The sequence below is a fragment of the Oryzias melastigma genome, linkage group LG21 (assembly GCF_002922805.2).
Source record: "Oryzias melastigma strain HK-1 linkage group LG21, ASM292280v2, whole genome shotgun sequence".
NCBI classification, from domain to species: Eukaryota; Metazoa; Chordata; class Actinopteri; order Beloniformes; family Adrianichthyidae; genus Oryzias; species Oryzias melastigma.
The window spans coordinates 20,979,218-20,993,733 of NC_050532.1; the positions used below are offsets into that span (position 1 = coordinate 20,979,218).

The 14,516-nt window shown below is 41.2% G+C and overlaps 1 protein-coding gene across 1 annotated transcript in view; it reads left to right on the plus strand.

Annotated features, from left to right (window-relative positions):
* Positions 1 to 2,823: 2,823 nt before the first annotated feature.
* Positions 2,824 to 14,516, plus strand: part of LOC112154891 (anosmin-1) — a 69,700-nt gene continuing 58,007 nt past the window's right edge. Inside the window, exons 1-2 of the mRNA XM_024286128.2 lie at positions 2,824 to 3,087; positions 10,664 to 10,711. Coding sequence (XP_024141896.1) covers positions 2,896 to 3,087; positions 10,664 to 10,711 — 240 coding nt within the window. The 5' untranslated portion in view covers positions 2,824 to 2,895. The remainder of the gene's footprint in view (positions 3,088 to 10,663; positions 10,712 to 14,516) is intronic.

The following is a 14,516-nucleotide window of genomic DNA, read 5'->3' on the forward strand; positions in this document are numbered from 1 at the left end:
TGACAGAAACCCCCTTCTTTTTTTTTTTCTTTTAGCAGTCAGGCCCCCCACTCTCATTCCAGCACATCTATTCGTGATTTAGGATGTTATCTAGAGAGGATATTGTGAATATATATATATATATGTATGTATGTATATGTGTGTGTGTATATATATATATATATATATATATATATATATATATATATATATATATATATATATATATATATATATATATGTATACACACATATATATATATACACACATATACATACATATATACATATATGTATATATACACATATACATATAATATGTATTTATACATATATACATAATATATGTATATATATACACACACATATATATATGTATGTAAATAGAACTATAACTGTATAAATAGAGTTTTACGTCGTGTAACATATGACTTGTCAGCTCTATTAATAGAGGGACTTGTCTCAGAGATCTATTTATTTAGGCTTTTTTAGACAAATTTACGGTTTTAGTGGAGGTGCCGGCCTTTCCCAGTCAATGAGAGCCTGGCGTCAAAGAGATACGTGTCCCACAGGCTGCAGGAGACATCAGGACCGCACACAGACACCCTGTTTCCTTCACTGCACACCATAAAACCTCCCACCACACATGGCTGTAATAAGCACACAAATTAAGCCATTACGCCGTTTTTTTAAGGTACACAGACATCCGTGTTTAAATGCTTTAAGAGTAGCAGGGGATATCTCACCCAAAGTTCCATTGTGGGCCCGGGACCACCAGGGAAATGGATCCTTCTTATCACCTCTGTTTTCCTTAACATTTTTTTGATGGGTGTCTCCTCCCACTGCGAGGAGTGATGACTTTATTTCACCAGGAGAATTGATGCTTCTGTGATTTGAGAATGTGGGCGTGTTTCTAGAGTTTCTAGCAGAGACATTGGTCAGGCCGATTGGCACAAGCGGCCTCAGGCGAGACTGCGACTTCAGCCAAACCTAATGATGGTGTGCGAGCGAGTGTTCGCTCCCACTCTGCATACAATTTAAAAAAACACCTATAAAACTTCATTATGCTGCTGCTGCTGCTGCTGTAATGGGGTTCAGGAAAGTATTCTGGGAGCTGACAAAAGCTGGGGTGTCTTTAAACCCTTGAGGGAACTTTCTAATTAAAAACTCAACTCTGTAAATGCAGTAAGTAGTGAGAATTTGAAGCTTTTCCTACATGTCATATTTTCTCCATACCTTGGGCGATGAAATGCTGCCAGAAGTCGGGAGTCCATCGTGAGGAATTTATTCGGGATGGTTTTAATAGTTTTCCATGTAAGAATTGTTTTTCCAAGCTACTGTGAAAGTGGGAGGCAAGAGCTTAAGGGGGAAAGGGCTTCCCTGGGATGTTGGCAGGCGTCTCCAAGGCCACATGTGGGGGTTGGATGCAGAAAACCTGCAACATTTCACATGAGATCTGTTAACAAGTCCAACTTTGTGTGCATGTTAACAAAGACAGGTGTGTACTTTGCTTTTGTACAAGATGTTTGAATGTTCTGGAGCTGCCACACAGAAATTATGAAAAAAAAAAGGAAATATACGTTTGTTTATGTCTTATAATAATGTTTTTACTACTATAACGTTGTATCATTTGACCCAACTGCTAAAAAAATAATGAAAACAACTTTCTGTTTTTCATTTTACTGTTCTTTTACTTTCATTTTAGCTCAGTTTAATCATAAAAACACCAACTCAAATGTAAATTTGTCCTAAAATACAACAAAAAATCAATAAAAAATCAAATTATAACTGTTGTAATGCAATTTATCCCGTGAATTATCCAAAGATACAACAAAAAATCAGGAAAAATCAAGTTGTAATACAAGTTATTTGAAATTATTCAACATATTTGCTATTTAAGTCAGTCCTGATCATTACTGTAAATTGCCAAATTGTCTGTTTTAAATGTGTTTCAGTGATAGCTCACATGAAAGAGTTTTCATTGAAACGGTATCTGTGTTTAAAGTTTCACTTTAAAGTACCTTAAATAGGGATGCAAACCAAAAAGAAACAAATTTATGCTGATTTAATTTGCTTAAATGAACTGTTGTCAGAATTAAAACACCCCTCTGCTAAGGAAATGTGTCAAATGAGTCTGAATTTATGCAGATTATTCCAAAAAAGAGGGAAATTCAACCAAACTTTAACCGATCCATAAAAAAATCAATAGGTAATTAAAATTTTAATTAATATCATCAATTTGAATGCTTACAAAACCATCATATCAGTTCATATATTTAATGTTAAGTTTTAGTTTCCTGAAACCTTCTGTATTTTCCGGGCTAGGGACAGGCACAAGCAAAACCCTGTTGAGGGTGCATTTTCTTTTTTTAAAGTCTATTAGTTCGTTCATTTTTTTATTTTTTTTATTTTGATTTTATTTAATAGAAAAAGTGTTTTAAAATGTATTTTAGATTATTTTTTGTTAATTTTAGAATTTTATCTGGCCTTGAATTTGGAGCATAGGAAGTCACTAGATTTTGAAAAAAGTCATGATAGTCTTTAAAAAAATAATAAATTGTATAATGGACAATCACTTAAACTGTTTTACTTATCTGTCCAGTTTAGCTAATTTTCTTAAAAATCTTATTTTTCTGTTAGTTTTTTGTGCATTTGTTGTTTTTTATCCACATAAAGCTGTAAAATAAAACACTAAAGTCACAAATTTGCTTCTAAACACCGTTTCTCATCTCTGGAAAATCTACCTGCCTTTGGAGTCCTCGCGCACGTCACTCAGCGCCACGTCGTCCAATCACAGCGCCCGCAGCCCCGTGGCTCCTCCCCCCCGTATAATTGAAGTTTCTTTAGTTTCTTCGGCGGAGCCTGCGAGCAGTGCCGTCCGCTCCGTGGAGGGATTAAAAACCCAGCAGCGGGACGATGTTTCCCAGAAGCCTGAAGCTGTGCGCGAGCCTGTGTTTGTGGATTACGGCGCTGACGAGCCCGGGAAGTGCGTCCGCGAGGAAGCAGGACGACTCTTTCTTCACTGCCAGCATTTACCGCGCGAGGTGCGCCTCGCGGTGCCTCAGCCTGCACATCACGCGCATCTCTGCGTTCTTCAAGCACTCCCAGGTACGGCGGAGCTCGGAAACCACAACACCCCCGCCTCACTACCCCCTCCGGTGCTGAGAGATACTGGACCGAGCTCCGGTTCTGATCCGCTTTCTATACCATCCCCGTGAATTCTTGAGTTGTTTTGCAAAGTTGCCACGCGCGCAGACCGGGACGGGGTTTTGCTGCATCTTTTGCCTCCCAGCATGCCGCTGGGATGCAGATGGAGAAATTAGCCGCGTGGTGGCTGACATGGTAATGTGGTGTCCAATGTGTTTTTCATCCTCCACTGCGCTCTCTGTTCTCCCCCAGGACCCTAAAGAAAAGAGCCGGACACTGATCCCTCTCCCCTGCAGCAGCACAACAGCCTCTGTTATTACTCTTGTCTTGAGGTGCATTAAAAGAAGCCCTAATTGTTGTTGAAATTGGTGATGAAAGCCTTTAAGGAGGAAATCAGTTTGTGTTGAAAAGCTCTTATTGATTCCACAACTCTGTGCTTAATTATGGCAATTTTAATGAACATCCTGAAAAACAGAAGCAAGAAAAGGGGATGGAGAACAGAGTATCCTGGCAGGAGGCATCAGGGATTTGTTTGGAGAGAGTGATGCAGGGCCAAGGTCGAAAAGTTGGAGAATTAAATTAGTCGGCGGGTAAGAAGTCAAGCGGCTGTTGGAGCCTCACTTCTAATGAACAGCGAGCAGTCAGCATAATTGACTGCAGAGCCTGGGAGTCTGAGGCGGTGTCCTGCCGAGGGGGAGGGAAAATAAGAGGGAGGCACTTGTCTGAAGAGCTTGGTGATAAGCGAGGCAGACCTGCAGGTCCGAGGAGAGACGGTCCTGCTTTGTGTTCTCCAGCCGCCCTTTCATCTGAAGGAGTGTGGGGTCTGGTCAGCTGCAAAAACATATGGCCGTCCTGACACCCCCTCTAACATCCACCAGCCCTGCCAATAAATGCCGGTGTCACACCTCTCAGGCGCGTTCAAGGAGCTGCCTCGTCGGGGGTCACCTTCCTGGTACACCCCGGCCCCCCATTGTGCTGAATGTGATGAGCTCTAACGTTGTATTACTGCCATGTTGGCGCTTAACCTACAGGTGGATATGCTTCCTTTCCAGATCATTGACTGGAGTGAAAGACCACGCCCTCCTCATGCTCCAAATAGTCCATAAAAAGCCGAAATCCGATCTACTTCTATTGAGAAATAAACAATTATTGGTCAGAGTGTTTTCAGACTGGACACATTTGGTTTGCTGGTTTGTTTCCCGTCTGAAAACACTCAAGCAGACCCTGGTCCGGGACTACGAACCGCTCTTTGACCCATCCTTCAAGGTAGTCTCGGTTCGTCTCCGATCGGACTGACCTCTGGTTCACTGTAAGTTTCCTCAGTATATGCGATCCGTACTCCGAGAAGAACACTGAACCAAAATGGTCACCGTAGCCGGGCATTAGAAGCGACAATAATTCATTAAAATAACTTTTGTTGTGATACACGTTACTTCTCACACTGTTTCCTGACAATATCTATGTCATAAACACTTCTCAGGGTACCTTCTTCATTGTCCAAATTCTCAGTATCTGTCTTGTAGCGTACCAAAGTAGCAAAAGTTATTGTTTTTCCTGACATTGGTACAGACGTTCAAAACTGATCAAGAATTGCAAAGCGTTGAACTTCCAATATTCTTTCTCTTGTCACTTTTCCTCACCCTCATAATTCCTGGTCAATGAGTGAAGAGATCTTTAGTCATGTACTTCTGTTTACTAGCTTTGGTCCAGAACAGGAAAGTCCGTTTGACATCAGTCTGAAGACATAAAGTCAAGATTCAGGACTCGGTCTGGATCAAATTGAGCATACTCAGTCCAGACCAAAATATTTTTCCAGTCTGAATACACCCTCAGTCATTGTCAGAATACTTCATCTTGCTCTGCTACCTGTTTCTTGCTAAAGTCTTTTTCATTGTATTTTTTCAGTTACTCACGTTATACACTGGCCATCAGACGTCTTAATTAAAGTTTGTGGTCTCATGTCAAACATTTGATTGACAGATTCTACTGCTTTCGAGTGCTTATGGGTGTGGACTTCCAACAAGCTCTGTCCTGAATGTTGAGAGTGGTTGCCATAGAAATGTTGACTCAAACTGATGGTTTCTGGTTCCAACATGGCGGCGTAAGCGGTTCTCATACAGTCAATGCTTCAGATCCCATGACAGCGGAAGGCCAGTCCACTAATCGAGACCTCTTAATTCAGCTCGGACACCCTTCTGGGGAGGAACACAGCTCTTTCTATTTGAGCTGGAATGAAAGGCATCTACTGCATGTCTGTTTCTCCCCAGTCCTTCATATTTTACGGCTGCTTCTCGGTATCTGGTAATCCATCCGAGCAGCTACTCGTTTTCCTCACCGTACGGGAGATAATTGGCTCCTTTAACGCATTTACCAGCTGGATGTTCCTTTCTTTTTTTAGTGTTAGCTTTAATTGGATCTCTATGCGAAGACTGAACGTTGTTGTTACAGATGTTTTGTGAAGCCGCACGCTCAAACAGGAACACAAATCAGGCGCTTTGTTTCGGTTGCCACAGTTCCACATTAGTGCGGAATGGAAACAAGCTTGAAGAGTTGGGAAGCCCATGGGTAGTCTGATGCTTGTCAGATTTATGGCAAGTTGAGATTTATTATTGCAATAGTTATTCCAAATACAGATTTATTGACATTTTACTCCACTTTTGGGGAACTTGTCACCCCTGTACAATAGACAAAGGGGAACACCCAACCATAAATATTGGCCACAGACATTTTAAAGTATTAAGAGCGAGCTGGGAGCCCTGTGCAATAATGTATTCTGAAAGCATCAGCCTTGTAGTGGATTATTTATGTGGGGACCTGTGAAGCCAAAAACAAGGTGTGGCCGTAAGGTCCTGTTATTACACTCGAAGCAATAAAAATCTAACGTTTTCAAATTCAGTCGTTCCTTTTTTAATATGCTGCATAGTAAAGTCTAAGCGTCCCGCTCCAGAGATTTGTGCTTTAAGTGGAGGGAAGAAAAAACACTGGGAAAGTAGATTTTCCGTGTCCCCTTGTTTTTGGCCTTTGATATTAAAAAAGCCTGCGGTGGGATCGAACCTCGGCTACTGCCCGTCTCATGTGTGGGGTTTTTCATCGTGAGGACGGGGGATGAATGGAGGTCTATGAAGCGTGGCCTCGACTCTCAGCGTGCGCTTTTAAAACCGCGACACTTTGCTCTGTAAATCTCCAAGCTTCTACACCGCAAGGTATTTCTCCTGACGGATAACCTTCACTCCCCACGTGGAGACAACCTCGCACCGGGTTCCTGAATTACGCTCTTATGTTAGCACCAGGCACATTAGCTCTCTAATAATTCTACTGGATAGGTGATGGGTGGTTTGACCTCAAGTCTCACACCTCCTCCAGTCGAAGCCTAAATCCAGCGGCCCTTTATTTTAGTAAGTTATTTAGGTGGCGCCTGAGGATCCCTGAGCTGCTAAAGGGCAGACAGAACACCACTCTGTCCTTTGAAGTTCTCCCTTCTTGTTCTGAATTATGTGGGCCATGAAAGTCCAACAAGTGTTCTCTAGTAATCGGAGTCATTAGGACATAAATTCAATCTAAGGACCAACAAAAACTTGACTTTTTGGTGCTTTTGTTCGTGTTCTTCTCAGGTGTCTAGACAATGCAAAATGCTTACGGCCATCTGCTCAAAGCCGTCAAACGGAACGGCAGTCTTGGTGATAAATGTCCCTTTGACTTGAATCATGCAGTTGGTCACCGACGCAGTAGAGTTTACCTTAGACTAGTGTCTGGCATCCTCCGGCCTCCCATCACCCTGGAGGATATCTGGAAAGAATTCATTCTCTGCAGTCCTTGACGGTCCGCAGCTCTGTATAATGTTCAGACTGCAGAGGAATGTCATGGTGAGTCAAATGGATGAAGTCCTGACCTATAATTATTCCCTTGTTGGTCCCTAAAATGGTGGGGTCAAGCCTGGACAGCTGGGGCAACATCCTGCTGAGCCTCTCTGCTGCTGGGATGCTGTCACAAAACAAAATTAGCTCCTCTATGAATCTGGACCTGTCAGCACTGATGGAGAGGTGTAACAAAATTATCCTGAGTCCACCGTCAGAAAGTCTTTCATCATTGCTGAGTTGCTTTTTTGTGTAAAAAAATGGGGCACAAATGTGGTCTTGAACTAATTTTTCAGTATCATTTGTTAATAAACCCCAAACAATCGTTCCAAGTCTCCTTAGTGCTTAGAGTCATCTATTTTTCATCCTTATCTGTAGCCGTTTGTGAGGGAGATTCCCTAAAGACACCACCATCCAATCATGGATTCCTTTGAAGCCGCTTGACCGTTATCCTTGACTCCTAAAGCATAGCACTTACTGGTACTGGATGTCAAATTAAACCATGTAATGATTACTTCTCTCTCAGTGTCTCATGGGAAATTTCCTCTGGATTACATTGTGAGAAAAAGCTTTGAACTTGACATTGAACTTAAGCAGACCCTTTGCTCACAGATCCCTAAACTTTGGCTGTCTGTCACGACTCCACTGCTCTTGTAGAGTGAGCAAAGACAATAGAAGCTCAAACGCAGATCCAGGTCCTTGACGAGAATGAACTCCATCAACTCAAAGGTTTTCACTTATCTCTCACACTCCGGTTTACCTGTTTGAATAGGTACAAGGAATTAGCTTTTCTTTGTTCATCCCATCGTCAGATGCACTTTTATAATTTTACACTAAAAATTGTGACAGTAAAACTTGGTTTATGGTTCAGTCTTCAACCCATATTCAGTTTCATCATTGAACAGCCCTTTACTATTTGTATTATTATTATCATATTTTAATATTATGGCCAATTGTTAAATGTTTTGGCCACTTTGTTGTGTTTTTTTGTGTTTTAACACATTCTTGTAGCATTTTTCTCATGATGGATTGGAGGACATATATAAAGAAATTTAACCTTAAAACTGTGTTTTTATCTGTTTCTTTATCCAAATCATTATGAATGAGGATCAGACAAAAAATGCAGTTTAAAAAAACTCGTAATTGATACGTACAAACTATAACCAGCAGGCCACAAGCTCCCGACTCCACTCCATTCTGATGCATTCCCTTGTAGACGACCAGATCCACGTACATCTGGCTCAGAACTGTATGTCTGGACAGCTCCAATGCTGCTCGCCATTTTTGTTGCCCTGGTAATGTTAGACTGGGGTTGTGGGGAAATGCAAGCCAGCAGGTAAGAGTTTTAACAGATGGATGATGGGAAATGGGGTGGGCTTAAAAGTTCAGCCCACCACAACTCAGAGACAAATTTCTAATGCACTACTGCCGCTCTGCATAAACTATGTCCTTGAAAATGACATAATTAAAAGACCACTGGGAACATTTTTAAAAAAAGATCAAAAATGATTGGAGTGGGATTGTTTTTAGCATTGGCTAAGATAAGGCTGGGTGTATGCTAATGTTAACACAACTTTTTTATTCCCTGTCTGATCATGTTAGTTAAAGAGCTGTTAGCTAAAATTTGTCTGCTTTAGGAACAAAAATATGGAATTTGTTAGTAAAATAAACAGTAATTTTATAAAGCTTTGCATAGATTACAGTGAACCCTCAATGTCACGATTCACACATTTTTTCTAAGTGCATTGTGTTTTGTAGGGCTGGGTTGATAAAATTGATTAAGTGATTTGAATCAATTTAAGCTTGACAGTCAATAATCGATTCATAAAAGATATAAATTGATTTAGCATATAAAGCTAGCTTGATGTTAACGTTTAATTGAATTTCCCGTAGGATGGCTAATTCTAATGCTTGGTCGACGTAAATATACATTGCTGACTAGATTACATGTTTATTTACTCACAGGCATGAATTTTCCAAACTCTTTTGAGGAAATATTTTTTTAAAGTAACTGTTTTTGTCTAAAACACTGTTTTTTGTTCATACTGTCTTCTTCTTCTGGAAAAAGGTGTAATGCTATAGCACGATCGCCACCTAGTGGCCAAACTGAAACTCCCTCCAGGAGAAGCAGAACAATGTTTACAATGTTAATGATCTGAATATTTGTATTAGAGCTTCTCCTTTTAAGAAACATGTAACACTGTATGATATTAACAATCTCAATATTTCACTAATAAATTACACAGTATTTGAACTGTATCAGATTAATATGTTTTCAAAACATAGTAGATTTTTTATGTATTTCTAAACATATGTGTAAGCTTTTAAATGAATTGGAAGAATCGAAAGAGTTGAAAAAAAAATCATAATTGAATCAAATAGTTTCTGAAAGGTAGTGTTTTGTGTCCTGATTGGCTGTAGACCATTGTCAGTCTCCTCCGTTCAAAGTCTCCCGTATGGAATGCATTCAGTTTACCAGATTTACATAAATCTTTGATTGCAAGCAGATCTTTGTTTTCATTCTATAATACTAAATTTGTTTTTCTATGAAGGTTTGAAATGTTAAACCCTTTAATACCGGAGATAAACAGCACAACCTACTGTAACTCTTTGACTGTTTACGTAATCTAAGTAAATCAGCTGGTTTTGACGAAGAGAAAAACATCAGTGTCTCATACCGGTGCAAACCAGCTTTTTCATGTGTCTGATCAGCTGATTGTGTAAATACTTCACAATTGTGAAGTATTGCAGTGCAAAGATCCTTCACAATCCGTTGGACTTACAATTAATTGGCGTCAATGGTTGCAGAGTACAATAGTCCAACGAATGTCCACACTGGAAGTAAAGGTGTGGTGCTGAAGAGAGACAAGTGTGAAAATGTTAATACCTGTCTGGGAAAGTGAGTTGTTTTAAAACCTGTAATAACTGTAAACAATAAAGATGTCTACTCTGCAGATTTCACTCATTGAAGGTTATTTTTTGAACTGAATGAGTTTTGCTGCATTTTTAGCTTGCTAACGATTTTTTTTAGCTACATCAGGATAGCTAATGCTTACTGATTTGATTGAGACCTACCTTGATATGGATTTTAAGGGTCTGACACTTGCTATTTAAGCCCTTTTATGTTTTGTAGAGGATAATAATACTCCCAGGGAATACTCAAAACAGCCACTTTCACAAGCCGTTAATCCCCACTGGTGATTTATATGACCATCCTCCCTATTTACACACTGTTGCATTTGAGAACACACAACAATCCCTCTGAGTTCATGTGTTTATGGTGTGAAAGGGCACAAGGTGGCACCTGCACTGCTGTTAGGGGGATCCGGCGGTATCTTTAGCCTTTATGGGGTTGTTTACATCCGCCCCTGCTTTGCTGGTCTGAAGAATGTATTTTGATTGGTGAGATAAACCTTCAGAGGGGCTTAGCTGACTTTGCTGAAACCAACCAGAGGTCAGCTGGGAACTAATGGTGTTGAATAGTGACCTTAATTTGAGTGACTTCGCCCTGCAGATTTCTACAATCCATTAAAGTAGGCCGTTTCTCATTAGACCGATGCGAGGCTATATCGTGACACGAGAAAAAAAGGTTTGGAGTGAAAATGCGTTTGATGGACTGATTGCTAAAAATGTTATTTCAGCATTATCTCTAATGACTAATGATGTTTCTCTTTCTTCCACAGAATAATGGCTCTTTGGTTTGGTGCCAGAATCACAAGCAGTGCTCCAAGGTAATGCGGTTTCATTTCTTTCATGAATGAAGTGCACGCCATATACACGCCTCATTATCGCCGGATAATACAACATAAAGTGTACAAGTCACGGCAGGACAAGTCTCGTCCTGCCTTCACGGCCGATAACTCCATCTGTTGACATAAGAAAAGAGCTTTCTTTCCAGCCGGCGTTTACTCAAATTGGTTCTGATTTTGTCGGAACTCATTTGCTTTTCTAATTGGAGTATATTTAGGTAAAAATGTAATACCAGACGAGTTTTGCCTTTTATTTTTCCACTTTATGGTATGTGTCCCACAGGGTTTGTTTGTGTTCTGGGCTCTGTCTCAGAGAGAGTCGGCACAAAGCTGGTGTTGACAGTTCCTCTGAAAAGATAGCGCCGACAGTCTCTATCATGCTCTCCTGGTGCTCTTGACAGGGCCCCTGGAGATGTGCTTTACAGAGTGCAGACAGAAAGCACCATGGAGCTGAGGGAGGAGAGAGGATGCACTTGCACAGCTTGGCCCAATCGTAATCCCAGCAACACTTCAGGTCCCTGTCAAAGACTCTCACAAACAGGGAAATCGAGATCCATCACCGTTGCAGGCGCTCAAGTAACCACAGGAGGACACTTTTCTCTTTCATGAATTTGGGTTTTATGTTTCCACTCATTTGGGTTTCACTTGAAGCTCCAGAAACTTATCAGAATAACATATAGGTGGAATGTTGTTTTAGAAGGGATCGCATTCCACGCACTTATCAGCTCGTCTTCGCACAGACGCTGGTCTATGAGGACTGCACAGAGAGACTTTGTTCAAACTGCTGCTTCTTTATTGAAAAGAGAACGGCTGTAGTTATTTATGCTTGCCGAACATGCTTTCACCTTTTGCTACTCATATTAATCGCAATCAGTGTCTGCTATCAAATGGCTTGCAAAATCTCCCTCTGTGCTGGATTTCTAAATTCCCATTTTGAATTTCAAATAGTTTCTCAAGCAATTTGCATCTGCCTTGGACACGGGAGAGCTATTGTGCTTTGTGCTTTTCTTCAGCATCTGCAAATGTGTGGGTTACCATCCCACCTGGTCAAATTCACTGTATCTTTAGGTAAAAACGGCCAGCAACCCACCAGAGGATGCTGAACGGCGAGTTATTTTTTCAAACGTTTTAGCATTACTGCTACTGAGTTAACCCTGTAACCCTTGTGCTGCACTATGCATGTTTACATTAAAAGTGGGGTCATCTGGACCCCACAAGACGGCGTGCTGAACTTTTGTGATGACCCCACCCTGACATTTATGTGTGAGCAAAAGTGGACAGGATTTTATGTCTGCCACAGACACCAGTGAAGATAATAAATCCTTGAATAAAAAGTTCAGCGCGCTGTCTTGTGGGGTCCAGATGACCCCATTTTTAGCCCTTCTGCTCTCCTAGGCTTGTTTACATTTTTTTTTTCAATGATTGTCGATCTTTACTGGTGTCCAATAACAGACATGAAGTCTTGTCCACCTTTGTCATGGAAGGACTAACACCTCAATGTAAGGGTGGGGTCATCTGGACCCATAAGAGAGCACAAGGGTTGCAGTGAATCGATTTTCATACTAAATATTTCAGAAACTCAAACAAAATTCCCAAATCTTTGTATCTGACATCTCATTCCTGCTGCTATAAACAGCATACCGGTTAGCACGTCTTCGGCTACACGCGGCTGGATTTGATACAAGCCCTTAAAAATAATGATATGTTTGTGTTGCCACTCTATTGCTGCAACGCTCTGCTGCACTGCCAGGCCAGTCAAGGACTCTCCAATTGAATTAATTTAAATGTATCCCAGGTTTTGGGTCGAGCCGTTCGGGATGCGGGCCAGAGCTTTGGTGCTCAAGTTTAATTTGCAGCGTGAAGTCAATGTTTTGGGGAGCGAACATCTCCACACTTCACTTCCACATCAATGACTCGAGTGCACACTAAGGGCTTGTGTGCAGTCTGTCAAAACACTGCTATTGTAGCCACTCTAACAATCCTACTAAATGGGGCCGTGTTGTACAGTGGTTCCCCGTGAATAGCCGGACGGCGGCCGATTAGCCTCTTCACTTCATGAACGGCACGCCGTCAAACACGGAGACAAAGGCTGTGGCTTCCAGGGAGGGGTGGGTTAGGGTAGGAGGTTTGTCCACCAGAGGAGCCTGTGAAGAATAAGGGTCGGCCTAATAGTTCAGACAAATATTTGATGACCCCCTTCTATCTGCCTGCATCTAAGAAAAACCAATCAAAGCCTTCCTCTGCATTTATGATGCGCGAGTCGTCCTGGTCATCTGGGATGCCGTGTCCTGAGTCAGCCCCTCTCTCAGCCTCCTCATTGTCATGGTAATTAACCCGCTTGCCCTCTCTGCAGAGCAGACCGAGGTGGCATTTCAAGAGCTGGGGAGTCATTATCATGCCAGAACGCCAGACCAGCATACAAACTGCATTCAGGCCAGCCCAGGCAGACAGCAGGCGTTTCCGTGACCCATTGTCATTTTGTCTCCTCGCCTTAAAACTCCCCCCCCTCTTTTTTTATAAGGAGTTTGAGGTTATTTGTCTTAAGTTTTAAAACCTCCAATGTGCAAAGAAAATTGATTTTGTGTGCGTGTGTCGGACAACGCATCGAGAGAGCCAAGAAGCTTCCACTTTCAGAGCGTGGCTGGTAGGTTCATTTGAACCCCTGGGGGGTTCTCCACATCAAATGCTCGGACTGGATTAAAGCAGCAGTATGCTGGACTGTGGAAAATGCCAGGCTTCCACACAATATTACAACTCGGTTCAGTTTGATGTGGGATGGCGTTTCCATTGTTAAATGTTGCAAAGGGTACAGAAAAACAATCTAGGACATTTCACTTCTTTGGCATCGTCCAAAACTTTTGCGACATCACATTTAAGTTGGGCAGTCTGGACCATGGTTAATACTTTTGATTTTTTTCCCAGTATTCTTGATTAAAAAACAGTGAAATTGTCTTCTTGTCCTTTTTGCCCGGTACGGTAAAGAACCCACACCGGGGAGGGACGGTGATGCCCCATGCGGTGAGGAGCTGACTCAGCTTCAGAGAAGTATTGGCAGTTTAAACATCTGTTCAGCAAAAATGGAGGCCAGCCAGAGTAGCCAGCGTGACCTTCAGGGGCATCTGTGCTGTTTCATTTCCACCTCCATCATAATATCACCTCCAAAAGTCATCTTAAAGACTCTCTCCGATGGCAAATTTGTTGGGTCAAATTGGTGTTTTTAACGCATCCTTTTTTAGAGGATTTATCAAGAAAATTGAGTGTTTCTTTGTTCAAATTGTTGTGAATCAGGAGAAGACAAAAAGTTTATTTTGTAATATTCTGGTTCTGATTAGATCCATGAACGTCTTCATTGTCCTAGTCTGAACTGGCATCTGTGTCAAAACTGGATAGATCTGATATTGCTAGCCTTTTTTTTGCACGATTGAGACCATTGTCTGCATGACTATCACCAATAACTTCCAGAATCAATTCATTTTGATTCACCAGAACGTGGATCGATTTGATTTTGATTTCTTTCCTGATTCTTAATTCAATTTGATTCAATTCGGTTCTGACATGTAGACACATTAGTATAGAAATGCATTAATAATCTATATATGTGTCAAATATTATCAAATCAATCTGATACTGTATAATGTATTATTATTATTATAATTATAATGAGATTGTTAACACCATACAGTGTTACATGGATTCTAAAACTGAGAAGCTCCATCAATTTTTCTGCTGCCTCTCCTGTATGAGCAGAAAACAGTTTTAGACCAAAAATGGTTACATAAAAATGTTT